Source organism: Phodopus roborovskii, unplaced genomic scaffold (assembly GCF_943737965.1).
Source record: "Phodopus roborovskii unplaced genomic scaffold, PHOROB, whole genome shotgun sequence".
NCBI classification, from domain to species: Eukaryota; Metazoa; Chordata; class Mammalia; order Rodentia; family Cricetidae; genus Phodopus; species Phodopus roborovskii.
In genome coordinates, this window is record NW_026126442.1 from 81,160 (window position 1) to 96,826 (window position 15,667).

The 15,667-nt window shown below is 47.1% G+C and overlaps 1 protein-coding gene across 2 annotated transcripts; it reads right to left on the minus strand.

The window, feature by feature from the left end:
* Window positions 1-5,409: 5,409 nt before the first annotated feature.
* Window positions 5,410-13,539, minus strand: Pigo (phosphatidylinositol glycan anchor biosynthesis class O). 2 transcript variants are annotated; one of them, XM_051187621.1, is made up of 11 exons: window positions 13,471-13,539; window positions 12,216-12,727; window positions 11,084-11,227; window positions 10,777-10,900; window positions 10,053-10,212; window positions 9,425-9,604; window positions 7,668-9,195; window positions 6,970-7,176; window positions 6,544-6,761; window positions 5,955-6,025; window positions 5,410-5,822 (listed from the first exon to the last, which is right to left on the minus strand). In XM_051187621.1, the coding sequence occupies exons 2-11, from the start codon at window positions 12,724-12,726 to the stop codon at window positions 5,693-5,695; spliced, it is 3,273 nt and encodes a 1,090-aa protein (XP_051043578.1). In that variant the 5' UTR covers window position 12,727; window positions 13,471-13,539; the 3' UTR covers window positions 5,410-5,692. The 2 variants fall into 2 exon arrangements, with proteins under 2 accessions (XP_051043578.1, XP_051043579.1); XM_051187622.1 differs by lacking the exons at window positions 5,410-5,822; window positions 5,955-6,025; window positions 13,471-13,539 and having other exon boundaries at window positions 6,583-6,765; window positions 12,216-12,988.
* Between the last annotated feature and the right edge of the window lie 2,128 nt (window positions 13,540-15,667).

Consider the following 15,667-nt stretch of genomic DNA (forward strand, 5'->3'; position numbering starts at 1 on the left):
GGTAGAAGTGTTAGAAAAGGAAAGACAAGTGTTTCCAGTGATTGAGACAGTGGATCCTCAGGATAACAGGGTTAGGGAGCACAGCCCATTAAATTTTAAGGATATAAGACATCTTAAAGAGGCTGTCACTGTTTATGGTTCCCATGCTCCTTTTACTCAGACAATTTTTGAGTCCTTCGCAGTGTTAAATTTCACCCCTAGTGATTGGATGCAGCTCTGTAGAGCTGCACTGAGTGGGGGTGACTATTTGCTCTGGAGAGGCGAATTTCAAGAATTTTACAAGGAAACCTCCCAAAGCAATGCTGCTGCCGGATTTCCTGCTAGGAATTTAGATATGCTCACAGGCTCTGGGCAATATGCTACCCTTGCAGCTCATTCTTTTTGACCCAGCGGTCTATGCACAAATTGATGTTGCTGCTACTAGAGCATGGAAAGTCCTGCCCAGCTGTCTAAGGTATTGCAGGGACCATCTGAGCCCTATTCAGAATTTGCAGACCGCCTCCTAGGGCTGGCTTATCAAATTTTTGGTGATGTTGAAAATGCCATGGCCATAGTTAAACAACTGGCATTTGAAAATGCAAACAAGTATTGTAAAGAGGCTCTACGTCCTCATAAGGCCAAAAGTCTTAATGACTATATACGCATATGTCGGGACATAGATAGTCATCACATTATGGGCCAAGTTATAGCCTCAGTTATGAAAAGAGGTGGGAACAATGGAGGAGCCAGGCCAAAGACTTGCTTCGGGTGTGGACAACCAGGACATTTCAAAAGGAACTGCTGTGGCTCCAGAATGTAGATCTTAATTTCTTAAATGGTCAGATGATGAAGGACATACAGGTCTTTTTCAACCTTTTGTGTGAAGTTATCCCTGTTAATCTTTGGGGGAGAGATGTGCTTCAGCCCATGGGAGCAGTCCTTACTACTGAACCTATTAAAAATATGCTGGCTGACCAAGGTTATGTACAAGGAAAAGGACTAGGTAAATTCCTACAAGGTGCCCCTCAGTCTGTTGCATCTAAAAATTTAGTTATCAAAAAAGCTGGAGATCGCTCTGGGCTGGGAAATTTTCCTTAGGGGCTATTGCTGTGCAGCCTGTTCCCATTCCTATTATCTGGAAAACTGATAACCCAGCATGGGTGGAGCAATGGCTCTTATTTATTGAGAAATTACAGGCTGCATATCAATTTGTACAGGAACAATTAGAGGCAGGACATATTATTCCTTCCAGTTCCCCATGGAATACACCAATCTTTGTTATAAAGAAAAAAATCTGGAAAATGGAGACTTCTACAAGATCTCCGAGCTGTTAATGATTGTATGCAAATTATGGGAGCCACACACTACCTTCCCATGTAGGTATTCCTCAGGATAGTGAGCGATTTGCATTTAGCATTCCTTCTATTAATTTTAAAAAGCCCTATAAGAGGTATCAATGGATGGTGTTGCCTCAAGGAATGGCCAATAGTCCCACTATTTATCAAATTTATGCATCATTGGCCATTGCCCCCATTAGTGAGAAATTTCAATCCCTGTACATTATACATTATATGGATGATATTTTTTTTTTTAAGCTGGCCCTGATCCTAAGGAAGTGAATGAGGCTTTTGGGGAATTGCAACATCATCTTCAACTAGCTGGCTTAAGAAAAGCCCCAGAAAAGGTGCAACAAGAATTTTCCTATCAATACCTGGGTCATCAATTGTTATATTCTGGTATCCATCCTCAAAATATTACTTTAAGGCTGGATAAACTGACCACCCTTAATGATTTTCAAAAATTATTGGGAGATATAAATTGGGTTCAATCTAGTTTGGCCCTAACCACTGGGCAGTTTAGACCCTTATTTCATATTTTACAAGGAGATTCTGATCCTACTTCTCCATGCACCTTAACGCCTGCGCGAGAATGCATACAGCTTGTGCAAAATGCCTCCCATCTACACATTTAAATTATATTGACTATTCTCAGAACATGATGTTATTAGTGTTTGCTTCAGCGTATTCCCCTACCACGGTATTTTGGCAAACTGGTCCTATATTATGAGTGCATGAACTTGCATCCCCAGGAAAGACAGTTAGATCTTATCCCCAGGCAATGCTTTCTATTATTCAAAAGGCATACAAAATGAATCTTCAAGTTTTTGGCAAGATCCCAGATGTAATTGTTACTCCTTATACTCAACAACAGATAAAACGAATTCAACAGTTTGATGAGGAGTGGGTACATTTCTTGTGTTCCACACCCTCCCACTTTGATAGTCATTTTCCTTCCAATAAGTTAGCTTATTATTTTTTTTTTAATCACCTTGTGTGTTTCCCCAAGATTATTTCCCAAAATCTTTTGAAGGGGGCCGGCAATGTATTTACAGATGGCTCTTCAAATAGTTGTGCAGTAGTTGTTTCCCATTATTCTTTCCCATTATTAAACACTCTAAACTTAAAGTGAAATCTGTACAATTTGGTGAACTAGCTGCAGTACAATTAGCCTTTCAACATTTTTCTGATGCGTCATTTAACTTATACACTGACAGTAAATATGTGTATCATATATTGGCTCCCTTAGAAACTGCTGCTTATATAGCTCTGGTCTCTTGTGTACAGGAACATTTACTAGCCATATAAAGCCTACTATGGAGGAGCTCTCATACAATTTTTGTAGGACATCTCTGAGCACATTCTGATTTGCCCGGCCCTTTGAGTGAAGGAAATGCCATTGCTGGTTTTAATACTAAAATGATAATGCCATTATGATGATGAGAGAGTCTGGTTATGAAGCAGCCTGCAAAGCTCATACAACCTTCCACCTTAATGCAGGGTCACTTAAATTCCATTTAAAATTACTAGAGACAAAGCTCTTGATATAGTTAAGAATTGTCCCCTATGTGCAGAGTTCTTACCTGTTCCACACCTTGGAGTTAATCCCCGGGATGTCATGCCTAATGATATCTGGCAGATGGATGTTACCCATGTTCCTTCCTTTGGCCAACAACAATTTGTGCATGTATCTGTGGATACCCATTATCATCTCATATTTGCTTCTGCTCACACTGGAGAAAGGCTTAAGGATGTGAAGAGCCATTGTTTACAAGCCTTTGCTTATATGGGAATGCCCAGACAATTAAAAACTGATAATGGCCCTGCTTATACTAGCCAGAGTTTCGACTCCTTTTGCAAAAAAATTGTTTTTATCTCACATAAGACGGGCATCCCTTACAATCTGGTCAGGCCATGGTGGAGTGTGCACATTGCACAATTAAAGCCTATTTTCATAAAACAAAAAAGGGGGAGTTTACAGGGTCTCTTCACAATCACCTTTCTCTTGTCCTTTATATTTAAAATTTTTTAACTATTGATGGTGCTGCTCTATCTGCAGCCAACAGGCATTGCCGCCCTTGGTCATCTGACTATGGCTCAGTTATGTGGAAGAATGTCACTACTGGACAATGGTGTGGCCCCGACCCAGTTCTAGTATGGGTCCTAGGGTCAGTTTGTGTCTTTCCACAAGATGCAGATAACCCTGTTTGGGTGCCTGAGTGTCTGATTTGCCATGTGGGGAGGGACCGTGATAGTAATAGCCAGAAAGAAGATCCGATGGGTCTTCAAGAATCTACCCATTCTGATGCCTGTGGGTCTGAGTAGCCATATGTGGCCCTTTTTCCTGACCACTAATTATAGTTTGGATCAAGTGGCTATAAATTTACACTTTGATCCAAAGGATAAGAATTTCACCTTCATCTCAGGCACTTGTATTCTGGTTCTCTTCTTTTGTTGTAACTAATGCTACTAATTTTGGAGAAAGTTTCAGTTGTTCTCAGCAGGTCTGCAGACTGGTTAGCTTCTGGACATATGAAGTAACAGCTGTTGTGGGCCACGTACCCCAGGTGTGCAGCAGAGAGGAAAGGAGATTTCGGGATCACGGCTGCCAGTGCTTCCTCTGCCACTGAAGCAACAGTTTCTACGATAGCCCTCTCCCAATCTGTAAATACTGCAAGCACAGTAGATCAACTATCAGGTGATTTGGCTGAAGCCTTAGCCACCCAAAACACAATACAAATTGGCATTTTTAAACTAAATCTACAAATTAGCCTCCTATATAAACACTTGGATTTTTTGTGAGAGGCTCATATGGCTTCTTGTTCTCTGTCTTTCACACATATCTAAGTTAATGCATCATTTATCTGCAGGGATCCTGGAGTGATCAGTTTTTAAATTATACACATGCTTTAACCATGCAGACCATTAACATCAATGAAACCTGAGTACCACCTGCCAGTGCAGAAGACCTTTTACAAGGACTTCAACTCACGGGAAGATTATTTAGAGATTGGGCAAGCTCTCTCATTGGGGTTTGTAGCCCTTGCACTTGGTGCTACTTCGCCACAGCATTAGACAGGCCCAGGCCAACTTTCAAATAAGACAGAGTCTATTGTCTTTGACTCAAGAGAAAATGCATCTGCCCACATGTGGCTGACAAACTATTTACCAGCGACGGGAAAGGTAGAGGGGGCAAATATCCAACCTAAGACAGGAAGGTTATGGGCCTGGGTGACCTCTCCAATGATGGGTGAGGAATTATGCCGATGTCCCGTCCTCTGCCACCTAAAGCAGGTGTTAGTTTATATTAAAAGAAAGGGGGACCTGTAGGCCCCTGCTTGGATTCCCTGCCCCCCCCCAGGCACTTTGAAAAAGGCTGAAGCTGTTGGCTGGAACTCCTTGCCCCAAGGCTGTTGTTGGTACTCTTCCCATTTTGGTAACACACACCTTTTGACAACATAGCTCTTGACAACACACACCTCTTGGGGTTGGAGCTAAGCCTAAAATTCCTGTAATTTTCCACTGTGCTGTAAGTCAGTATTTAAGCCCGTTCTTTCTCCTCAATAAACGGCATTCAGCATTTGGTGTTCCGACATTGCCATTGAACGAATGACCCGCTGTCTTGTCTTTATTTCAATCTCTAGACCTTTGCCCGATTCATGGAACAGATCGTAGCGCGGGTGCTACACTATTTTGGCTTTAACGTAGGAATAATCAATAGGCAAGTAGATGTAGGAAAGATAGCACAGGCTGAAAGCTGGAGTGAGGCTTGTACAGCTGTGAAGGGGAAAAGGGTACCAGAGGAAGAAACAATGCTGTTTAAGGCTTCAAACACAGAAGTCTCTGTGCTTCATGATGCTGGGTTTGTCTTCTTTGCTATCAGTTAAAGCACAGAATGACCAAAAACAAACAAGGGGGAGAGCAGGACAAATGGGAAAACTAGAACATTTAGAAGAAGCCAACGAACCCAGACAGCTTCTCATCAAAGAGTTCTCGGCTACAGCAAGCCCCACCTAAGATGACATATCTAATCCTGCTTGGTGAGAGGAGAGACTGACTGGGCGAGATCCTCCACATCTTAGACACACACATGTACGGTATTATTCTATTCCACTTTGGTGACCACCCCTGTAGTCCATCAGATGCATCCACATAAGGAGCAAGGGCTCAGGCTCCATATGGGGATTCTGAACTATATGAATCTTTATAGTGATTCTGAACTATAAAATGATGAAGTCCCAGGGAAAGCAGTCTCTGTACACAGTGGTAACGGGTGTGTCTGAGTCTCTCTTGCAGAATATCCAGCACCAGTACAGGTCAGGCCAGATGTTTCTCCAGCTCTCTCCATGGCCAGGTGCCAATCTGCTCAGCCTGGGCTACCTCTGCTGGGCCAGAACTAGTCTTCTGAACCAGGAACTCACAGCACCATCCACTCGCATCACCAAGGCTATGCCCAGGAGAAGTCCCACACTGCTTACAATGAAACCTATAGCTTCAAAGATGAACCTGTGGAGAAAGGTAGAGTATTTCAGGACATGAGTAATAGGTCTAATGTCTTTCCCTAATGAGGCAAAACCTTGTCAACCTCCTCAAAGTCCTCTCTCTCCGCACCACTTCTTCTCAAACAAAACCACTTACTTGGGGGCAAACACCTTCCAGACCATGAGATGCCTTCGGAGGATGGAAGCTGCCAAGGCACAGGCTAGAATCTAAGGCAAGACAGGCAGGCAGTTAGTTACTTTGCAGAAAGCAAGGCAAAGGAGGAAAGCAGTGCATACCACTGGAAAACACCCTGCGTTGGGAGTTAGGAAACCCAGTTCCTGTCCTGGTCCAGCCACTGACTCATGTAAACTTGGCAAGTCACTATCCATTTGTGATGCTGATATTCATGCTTTGCCTTCCAGGAGAGGGAGATGTCAGTAACCCATCTCTGCCCCTGGATCAGTTTGGAAAAGAATCCTGGCCACAACCATGGCTTTCACAGTATGTCTGAAATGCAATGAATAGGGCCCAGATCCACACAGCAGAGAAGAAAATGGTCCAGGATTAGATAAGAAAACCCAGGTCAGGTCTCAAATCTGCTATTTGAGGTCTGAATTTGAGCAATCATTTCACTTATCTGAACCTCCACCAAGGATCATTCCCAAGGTGTTTGAAACTAAGAAAAAGTGTAAAGTGCATACTGCGGGAAAGGTCATCAGCTCTATCACATCTCCTCTGCACCCACCTGAACTCCAAGGACAAAGAGGTACTTGAGGCCCAGCTGCAAAAGGGCTGCATTGAAGTGATGCGGAGCATCCCGGAGGCGCATCTCCATCAGTGGCTCCTCTTGCTCCTCCTCAGGCCTGGCTCTGGCCTCAGCTTCACTCTCTGGGAGCTGCTGCCTCTTCCTTGGCCCTTGACTCTCACACAGGAAGGGCCAGAGCAGGAGCAGTGGGCAACCTACTGCCTCCGGGAGGACAGGGCTGGCATCAAAGGAGGACCTTGGGACCAGTCCCACCTGGTCCCCAGCCACCCTAGTTTGCTCGGGCTGCAAAGAGCTTAGGGCCAAGGGATTGCAAAGTGCCAACAAAACTGCATTTCCCCCTCCAGATCCAAAGTTTTCCTTTCCTTCCACAACAACAGAAGTTAGGGAAGGAAAGCAAAGAGGTACCTGCAAAGAGGATGTGGGAGGCGAAGGTGTTAGCTCCCACTAGTAAAGCAGGCAACCAAGTAGAAGAGTTGTGACCTTCTGGGAATCCCACGAAGGCTGCATGCCAATGGATGGCTGTAAAGACCGGCTGGTGGCCAGTGGAGTAGAAGGTCTGGGTGGCCAAAAGGGCCCAAGCTGAGACTGCCTGCCACAGCACAATAAAAGGACCTAGAAGAAAAGATATGCTTCTTTACAATTACATCTCATTCCCTAACCTACAGCTTTCTGTTCTGGAATCATCCACTCCTAGCACACAGTCATATGCTACCCCTTACAACCTTCCTTACAATCAATACTGCTATTCTAATTGTCTCAGGGCTGCTGCAAGTTATACCACAAGACCTCAGGGGTCATTTTCTTTCTTTCTCACAAAGAGCTCACTATGCCACAATATATTCATAATGTATCACTTCTGTAACTGGAAAATCAGGGAAGGTGCTCTCAGAGAGACAACATTTTACTAAGAAGTGAGTCATTAAGTCCTAACTCCCTCTCTGGTGGGGGAGGAAAGAGGGAGGGGAACTATCATGGTGATGGCAGATGAGGGAGGACATCAGGAAAAGCTTCCCAACTGCAAAGACTCGAGACCACATACTCATCAAGGTGAGAAACACTGCCTCAAAACAAGATGCACCAGGAGGACTAAGTTCCATATTTACCTGTGGTGGTGACTGATGTCCCCGCTGCAAGCAGATGCAGGAGAAGGAAGCTCTGCAGAAACAGCAGCAGGAACACAAGGCTGACACGCTCTACATGCAACAGCAGAAGTGGGAAAGCCAAGAGGATGAGGGCTGTGACCATGGCAGCGGAGTAGACACTCCCCAACTGATATGCAGCCACAGTTACAGGACCCTGAGATTTGGTCCTCTCTAGCCGGCCCTGGAACTCTTCCTGCATGTGGCGGTAGATTTGTGGGACCACGTAATCTAGGTCAGCCTGAGAAGTAGGGGGACCTGAGAAGGGAGTGAGGATAGTCCTGGTCCTTGAAGCACCAGCCCCAGCCTTCACCAGCACTGTCACAGGCCTCCAGAGCAGCAGCATGAGCCCGGAGGCAGCCAGCCCCACCACAGCCCGAGGCAGCACAACTGAGGCCCCAGCAACCAGGGCCCGGAGACGTGGTGGTGCTTCATCCGCCCCTGATGCCAATGCCCAGTAGGCAGCCGTGCCTAACACCATGACAGGCAACCCCCAGCGCACGAAGAGCACAGGGGGCTCGGGACTCTTGAGATTACCATAGCGGCGAAGCCACAGGCGCACAACCACCAACAGAGCCACCAGTGCCCCCACACAAGCTCCGTACCACAAGTTCTTGGCTCGACCTCCCACCATAGATGCCAAAGGACTCAGCCAGGGAGAGGAGTGGCAAGCAGGTGTCTCTTCAGGGCAGCGATGAAAAAGCCCAGCTAGCCTTGTACATAAAAGCAACCCAATTCCAAGCCTCAGGGCATATGTACCACTGTGCCGTGGGGGGCCTGTTGGTACAGAAGAGCCAAGGCGGGACATTGTAAGCAGTTTAGGCGGCAGTAGCTGGCCCTCCCAGTGAAGATGGGCAACCAGGAATAGGACCAGAGAGCCCAAAAGGAAAGGAGTGGCCCTGGCCTCAGCAACAACAAAACTATCAGAGAAGAAGGTGGCCAAGCGAATGAGCAGGAGTAATAGAACAGGTCTAGGGACAGGAAGTAGAGGTACCAGGGGCCTATGAGATCCCCAGCTAACCCAGACTTTCCACAGAAAAGGGAGGAGTGAACCTGTTGCAGCTACAGCCCCTAGGACCACGGAATCCACCTTTGACCCTGTAGTTACCAAGAGTCCAGCATATAGTATGGCCCAAGTTAGGCCCCAAGCTATAGGTATTAGCAGTAATTGGCGGAAGAGAAAGCCTGGGGATACTGCCAGCTGAGATGCAAGCAGGCAGAGAAAGCAGGAAGCAGCCAAGAGAGCAGCACCCCCTGCCATTCGGACCAGAGAGAAACGGGCCCAAGATTCGATGCATATGGCCCGAGCTCCCCGCAGGAACTGCTGCAACTCAGCAGTCAAAGTCCTTAGGGAAGCCTCAGCCTCCTGGGGATTCTGCAGAAGCTGTTGGTAGCTAGCAGAGGCCTTGGAGAAGAGCTTCTGCAGCTGATGGAGCTCTTTAACCTGGAGATCCTGAGTAGCAGCTGAGTAAGTATGAAGAAATCGGGACACCTGGCAGGAAAGGTCAGACAAACAGAAATAGGTCAGAGAGATAAACTGGGCCAGAGGTAAGGGCAGGTACAAAGAGGTACTGGAAACCTGGGGCTCAGATTCTGTCCAGGGTGGGAGAAGGGAAGGATAATGGAAGAAGGGCATGGCTATGCTATGGAGGCGAGGTGAAGATCGGAGGGACAATGGGGTGGTCCTTGTGCTTACACACAAGTCTATTCCTTTTCCCTACCTGCTGGGCATTGATATGGAGAGCTGAGACTTGGGCTAGAGCAGAGGCTTGAGGATGGGAGTCACTGCCACCTGAGAACAGCTCGGCCATCACTTCCCCAATGTTCCCAAATGGGATTGGCAGGCCTAGCAGCAGTGCCAGTGTGGGCACAAGGCTGACTTGAGGAATAACCTCTGGCTCCTAGAAGGAAAGGACAGGTATCAGTGGACTCATGGGGGGGGGGGTGTCTGCACAAACAGTTCAGCAGGGGAGAGCATTTGCTGCATAAACAGAACAGCCTGAGTTTGGATCACTGAATCCATGTAGAAAGCTGGGCATGACCATGCATGCCTGGAACCCAGTGCCATGGTGGGTGGACAGGACCTCGGCCACAGGTTGAGTGAGAGACCCTGTTTCAGTAGAATAAGGCAGAGAGTGACAGAGCAGAATACCCAATGTCCTCTGGCCTCCTTGCACACACATGTGTGCATACCGACATACACAGATGCACATATATCACATATATACACCACACACACACACAAATAAATAAAAATAAATGAGAATGGGGCCAGATCATGGTTTGGGGAGCCTAAACTAAAGGGATCACAAGGTGGGGAGACCAGAAGAGGTACGACTCAGGCCTCACCTTTGGTGGGACAGTAGGGAAGAGGGCTGTGCGGCTGTATAGGAACAGTGCAGCTGAGACCTCCGGCTCACTGTCCCCTCCATGGTCCCCATTCATAGTCATCCCGTGGTCACCAGCTATCACCAGCAGTGTGTCATTCTCCAGACGCTCCATGAGTCCCCTGAGGGCCAAGAAATGTGTCAGAGGGCATGGAGAGAAAAGGACTCTTCTCAGGGGCCCCTTCAGCTCCACCACTGATGTCCACTAACAGGACCAAACTTCTCTCAAAAAGATACCCCTTCAGTCATAACCCTGCAGCCCAGAGCTATGTACCAAGTTACTAAAAATGGATGGTGCCCTTGGGTTTTTGGGGAAAAGTATGTATAAAACAATTCAGAGCCAGAGCATGGTGGTGCTCGCCTCTAATTACAGCACTTGGAAGCCAGAGGCAGGCGGATCTCTGTGAGTTTGAGTCCAGGCTGGTCTGGTTTATATTGCAAGTTCAAGGTCAGCCAGAGCTACATAGTTACATAATGAGACCCTGTCTCAAAACACACACACACACACACACACACACACACACACACACACACAGAGAGAGAGAGAGAGAGAGAGAGAGAGAGAAAGAGAGAGAGAGAGAGATCCAGGAAAGAGGCCCCAAATCAGGTTTGTTTGTTTGACAGATTCATATGTACTGATATTCTCAAACATAAACCCATTTCCCCTACCAATATCTCACACTCACTGGATGACCTGGTCCATCTGGCTAAGTTTCTTGGCCATTTCAGGGTGGTGAGGGCCATGCTTGTGACCACAATGATCCACACCCAGGAAGTGAGCAATCAGCACATCCCATTCGCCACTGTCCACTGTGGAGGGGAGAACACTGAGCACACAGCAAAGCCCACTCCTCTCCCCAAGCCAGGCCGGGGCATTCCTCTACACCCGGGGAGACAAGCACAGGCTGTGCCACACCCGGAATCGTAGACTAAAAGCACCCTCCCCGTCTCCCAGGGACGGGCCCTGACTAAGTGCTCTTTCTCCATGCTCACTGGTAGGATAGAGGTGTTCTAGGATGCCATTATCCACTGTGTGCAGGTCTCTCACATTGAAGGATGAGAAGAAGAAAGCTTGGGAAAAAGCTCCAGGGAAAAGGTCTTTCCAGGTATCATCTCCCATGAAAACTATACGCCTTCCTGTAGAGACATGAAGGGAATCAGAACAGATCTTGTTCATGCGAGAACCAGAGCGGGGTGGGTGGGTGGGGTGGGGTGGTGGGGGTGGGGGGGTGGTAGAATACGAGATACGAGAGAAGACTCTAAAAACCATCAAAGAGCAGGTCAGTGGGTCAAAGTGCCTGCTACCAAGCCTGACAACTTGAGTTCAATACTCAGAGTCCACATGTTGGAAGGAGAGAACCAACTTCTAAAGTTGTCCTCTTACCTCCTCATGTGTATCACGGCATGTGCACTCGTGTGTGTGTGTGTGTGTGTGTGTGTGTGTGTGTGTGTGTGTGTGTACATATCCAATCTGCTACTAGTCCCTAGGGTATCTAAGGACATGCATGTTTGTTTCGAGACAGGTCTTACTATATAGACCAGGCTAATGTGGAACTCAGAGATCCTCTTGCCTCTGCCTCTTGATCTCTGGAATTAAAGGCCTCTGTACCATGTTCTGCCCTTGACCTTTTTTTTTTTTTCATAAGCAGCCAGCAAACACAACTTGGACACCTCTATTCTTTTTTCCAAATTTGCAAGCCAAGACTCCTGTCTTCATTTCTTCCCTAATTGGGAGCTCCCAAGAGTTAAACATTTTGTGCACATGAGAAGCACTATCAAGGACAAAAATCTCTTGGGCTCTCCACAAGCAAGATCCCATCTATTCTACTCCCCAGTTTCCCTACACCATAGTCAAGCATAAAGCTGGGTCCCCTAAGTCCTAGCTCCCTAACTTCTCTCTCTCTCTCTCTTTTAATTGTATTTTATGTGCACTGGTGTGAAGGTGTCAGATACTCTGGAACTGGAATCACAGACAGTTTCCAGCTGCCAAGCGGGTGCTGAGAATTGAACCCAGTCCTCTGGAAGAACAGCCTGTGCTCTTAACCACTGGGCCATCTCTCCAGCCCCTGCTCCCTAACTTCTACAAGCCCAGGTTCACCTAGCTTCCAAAGGAGTACATACTGACCTGCAATGGTGAGCTGTTTAATGAGATTATCTTCCACTATAGCATGGCTGGCAAAGTTACTGCCAGCATCAATAAAGGTAGGCAGTGAGCCAGTGGTGAGAGCCTTGAGACGCTGCATGGTGGTTGTGGGGGGATCCACCTTGGATTGGTATAGCCGGGCATGGTGGGGTTGAGTCTCTAGGATCCTCTGCAAGGAGCCTAATTTTCCCAGAAAAGGCACGGAGACAGGAGGTTCCCCAGGTACATGTGAGTGCTGGGGCTGGGCAAAGTCAAATCGCAGAGCATCTATCAGCACCAACACAACCCTGGAGAACCGGGAAGGCATCCAGCAGGCCCCAGGCTTTCCTTGGCTCCCCCACGGCAGGGAACCCGGGCCTGGGGGCTCTTGGCAGCTGCTTTGGTTGGTGAGCTCCAAACGGGTGAGAAGGAAGCCACTGGTGAAGAGTGCAATGCCAGCATAAAAAAGAAAACAGACCCAGGCTAAGAAGAGGAGCACGGAGACCTTCTGCATCCTGGTAGAGAAGAGGAAATTTTCATTGTGGTGTAAAGACAAGAGTGGACATTTTGGCCCTCAAAACAATACCGAACATCAACCACCTACTGCCATAAACTTCAGGATGTAAACAACTCATAGCCAACTCATTCCAGCTGTTTCTACCAGTCATACCACTGAGGGAGAGATGCTGAGATTAATCTCAACCGGGAGTCCACGCTACACCTACTGATTCAGGCTCTTGGCGTGAGCATAGGATCCTATGCATATACAACCTAGAGATCTAGAAGGAGACTATTCCAATTAGTAGGTAGATTGCAGGGTCAGCAGACTGCTGGTTTCCAATAAGCAAAGCAAAAGAACAACAGATTGTTCTCTGTCAGTTCATTTCAATGAATAATCCCTTCGAACTATCTCAACATTCCTAGAGTGGCAATAGATAAGCAGCCACACAGAAAACCGGATGGAGTGAACGGCGCCGCCTGGCGGGGACCGAGGAGACGAGGGGGAGGAGTCACGCTCCGCTTCCGGGCGGCAGGATCAACAGAAAACCAGCGGAACGGCGTCCCCAGGAACCCTGGCACAGTACAGAGCCTGTGCGCTAAGCTGGGATCCAGGAGTTCCGGAGGCTCTGTCTCCTCCGGTGGGAACCCGGCCAACACGTGGGCATGCTCACTCCGGTACTCGGCACCCCGGCAGCAAGCGGAGACACCTGTACTGGGGGTGATGGCAATAGAAGGTTCTTAGGAGACCTTGGCTCACCTGGATCCGCGCCCGGAAGTGCGGCGGCGGTGCCTGCAGCCTGACACCACAGAGGTGTGCACGTCTGACAGAGCGCCCTACCGAGAGATTCGTCGCCACCTGCCGGCGCCAGGGTGGAAGTTCGACAAGGAATGTAGGTCAGGCAAGTTTGATGGCAGAATCAGTAAGTCATAAATGGGGACAAGGGAGTAATCTAAGAGTGAGGAGGACGGACAACCGGGTATGTACATAAATATGAAAGAAAAAAAGTTCAGGGGACCACTGCCTTTTTAAAAATATGCATTTATTTTTTATGTGTATGTGTGTTTTGTGTACCTAAGTGTACCAAATGCAGCAATTGCTCTCAACCACTAAGCCATCTCTCCACATTCGCTATCCATTTTGATGTTGTTCGGTTTTTGACACAAGGTCTATTGTATAGCTCTAGCTATCCTGGAACTCGCTATGTATAGACCAGGCTGGTCTCGAACTCAGAGATCGGCCTTTCTCCCCACCTCTGCCTCCTGAGTGCTGGGATTAAAGTCATGGGCCACCACAACCCAGTCTTCCCTGTCCATTTTGTATTAGAACTAAGAGCATGTGCTTCTGGAGCCTTAGCTGTGTCAGTTGTTCATCCGTGGGCATTATCATCTGTAAGATAACATCGGGCTGGGGAGATAGCTGTTAAGTGCTTGCCACAAAATTGGAAAGGCTACAGTTTGAATCCCTAGAAATCCACTTAAATGCTGGGTGACCTGCAATTCAGCCCCAACAGTGCTCTGCCACAGCAACCTGGCTAGCTAGACTGTTCATATTGTCAAGCTCTGTGAGTCTGATTACCAGACCCTACTTCAATCAATATGGTGGAATAAAGATGGAGGATTATTCCTGACAACACATGCACACAAACATGGATACATGCAAATGAGACATAGAAAAACCTTTTTTCTCCTCTGTGGTTAGCTGATTCCAGTTGATAGCATTCATCACTGCTCTCAAAACTGTTAGCTGAATTTTAAAAATACATTAATAGGGGCTGGAAAGATGGCTCAATGATTAAGAGCACTTGTTTTTGCAAAGGACCTGGGTTCAAAACCATATACAACTCCAGTTCCAAGAAACCCAAAGCCTTCTTCTGATGCTCAAAGGCTCCAGGCACATGTATGGTACACATTCATACATGTGAGCAAAACCACTCAGCACATAAAAAAAAAATCTAATTAATAAAAATCAAATAATGCAAATTTAAAGACAAACAATGGGCCTCTAGATAGTTCTCTAAAAAGGATGCACACAGCCAATAAATACATAGAAAGACTCTCGGCATCATTAACCAGCTGGGAGGTACAGAAGGACCACTTTCAGTGTACTAGTTTGGACTATGGTTATAGCTCAGCAGTACAGTTCTTGACTGGCATACACAAGTCTCTGGGTTCAATCTCTAGCACACCAAGGAAAACAATAGCTGGAATGGTACTCATGCTTATAATCCCAGGACTTAGGGAGGATGCCACAAGCTCAAGGCTAGCCTGTTCCAATAGAGACCCACCCAAGGAGGAAGAAAGGTGACTACAAGTATTACCAAGGATGTGCAGAAGCTGGGGCCTTCACACACTGAAACTGTGAGATGGTACAACAGTGTCAGAAAACAGCTTCCCACAAGGCTTAGCTGCTATAATGCCCAGAAATTACACACCTGCATAGACACCCGGGCACGATGCTTAATGTTAACTGTCAACTTGACAGAATCTAAAATCATCTGGGAGATGAGCCTGTGGGGCTTATCTTGATGTTAGTTGAGGTGGGAAGACATGTCTGCTGTGGGTGGCGCCGCTCCCTAGGCAGGGAATCCTGAACAGAATAAGAGTGGGCTGAGTGGTAGTAAGCATGCAGTGAGTGCATACACTCATTGTTCTCATTGTTTTTGCTTTTGGAGACAGAGTTTCTCTGTGTAGTTTTGGAGCCTGTCCTAGAACTCACTCTGTAGACCAGGCTGGCCTCGAACTCACAGAGATCCACCTGCCTCTGCCTCCCAGGTGTTGGGATTAAAGCCATGTGCCACCATTGCCCAACACTTATTATTCTCTTCTGATTACAGATGTAATATGGCCAGCTGCTTCAAGCCCTTTTTTTTTTTTAAGTTTATTTTTAGTTATATGTGCTTGTATGTGAGTATGTGCATGTGAGTGCAGGTGCATTTTGGAAGTTGGGATGTTGG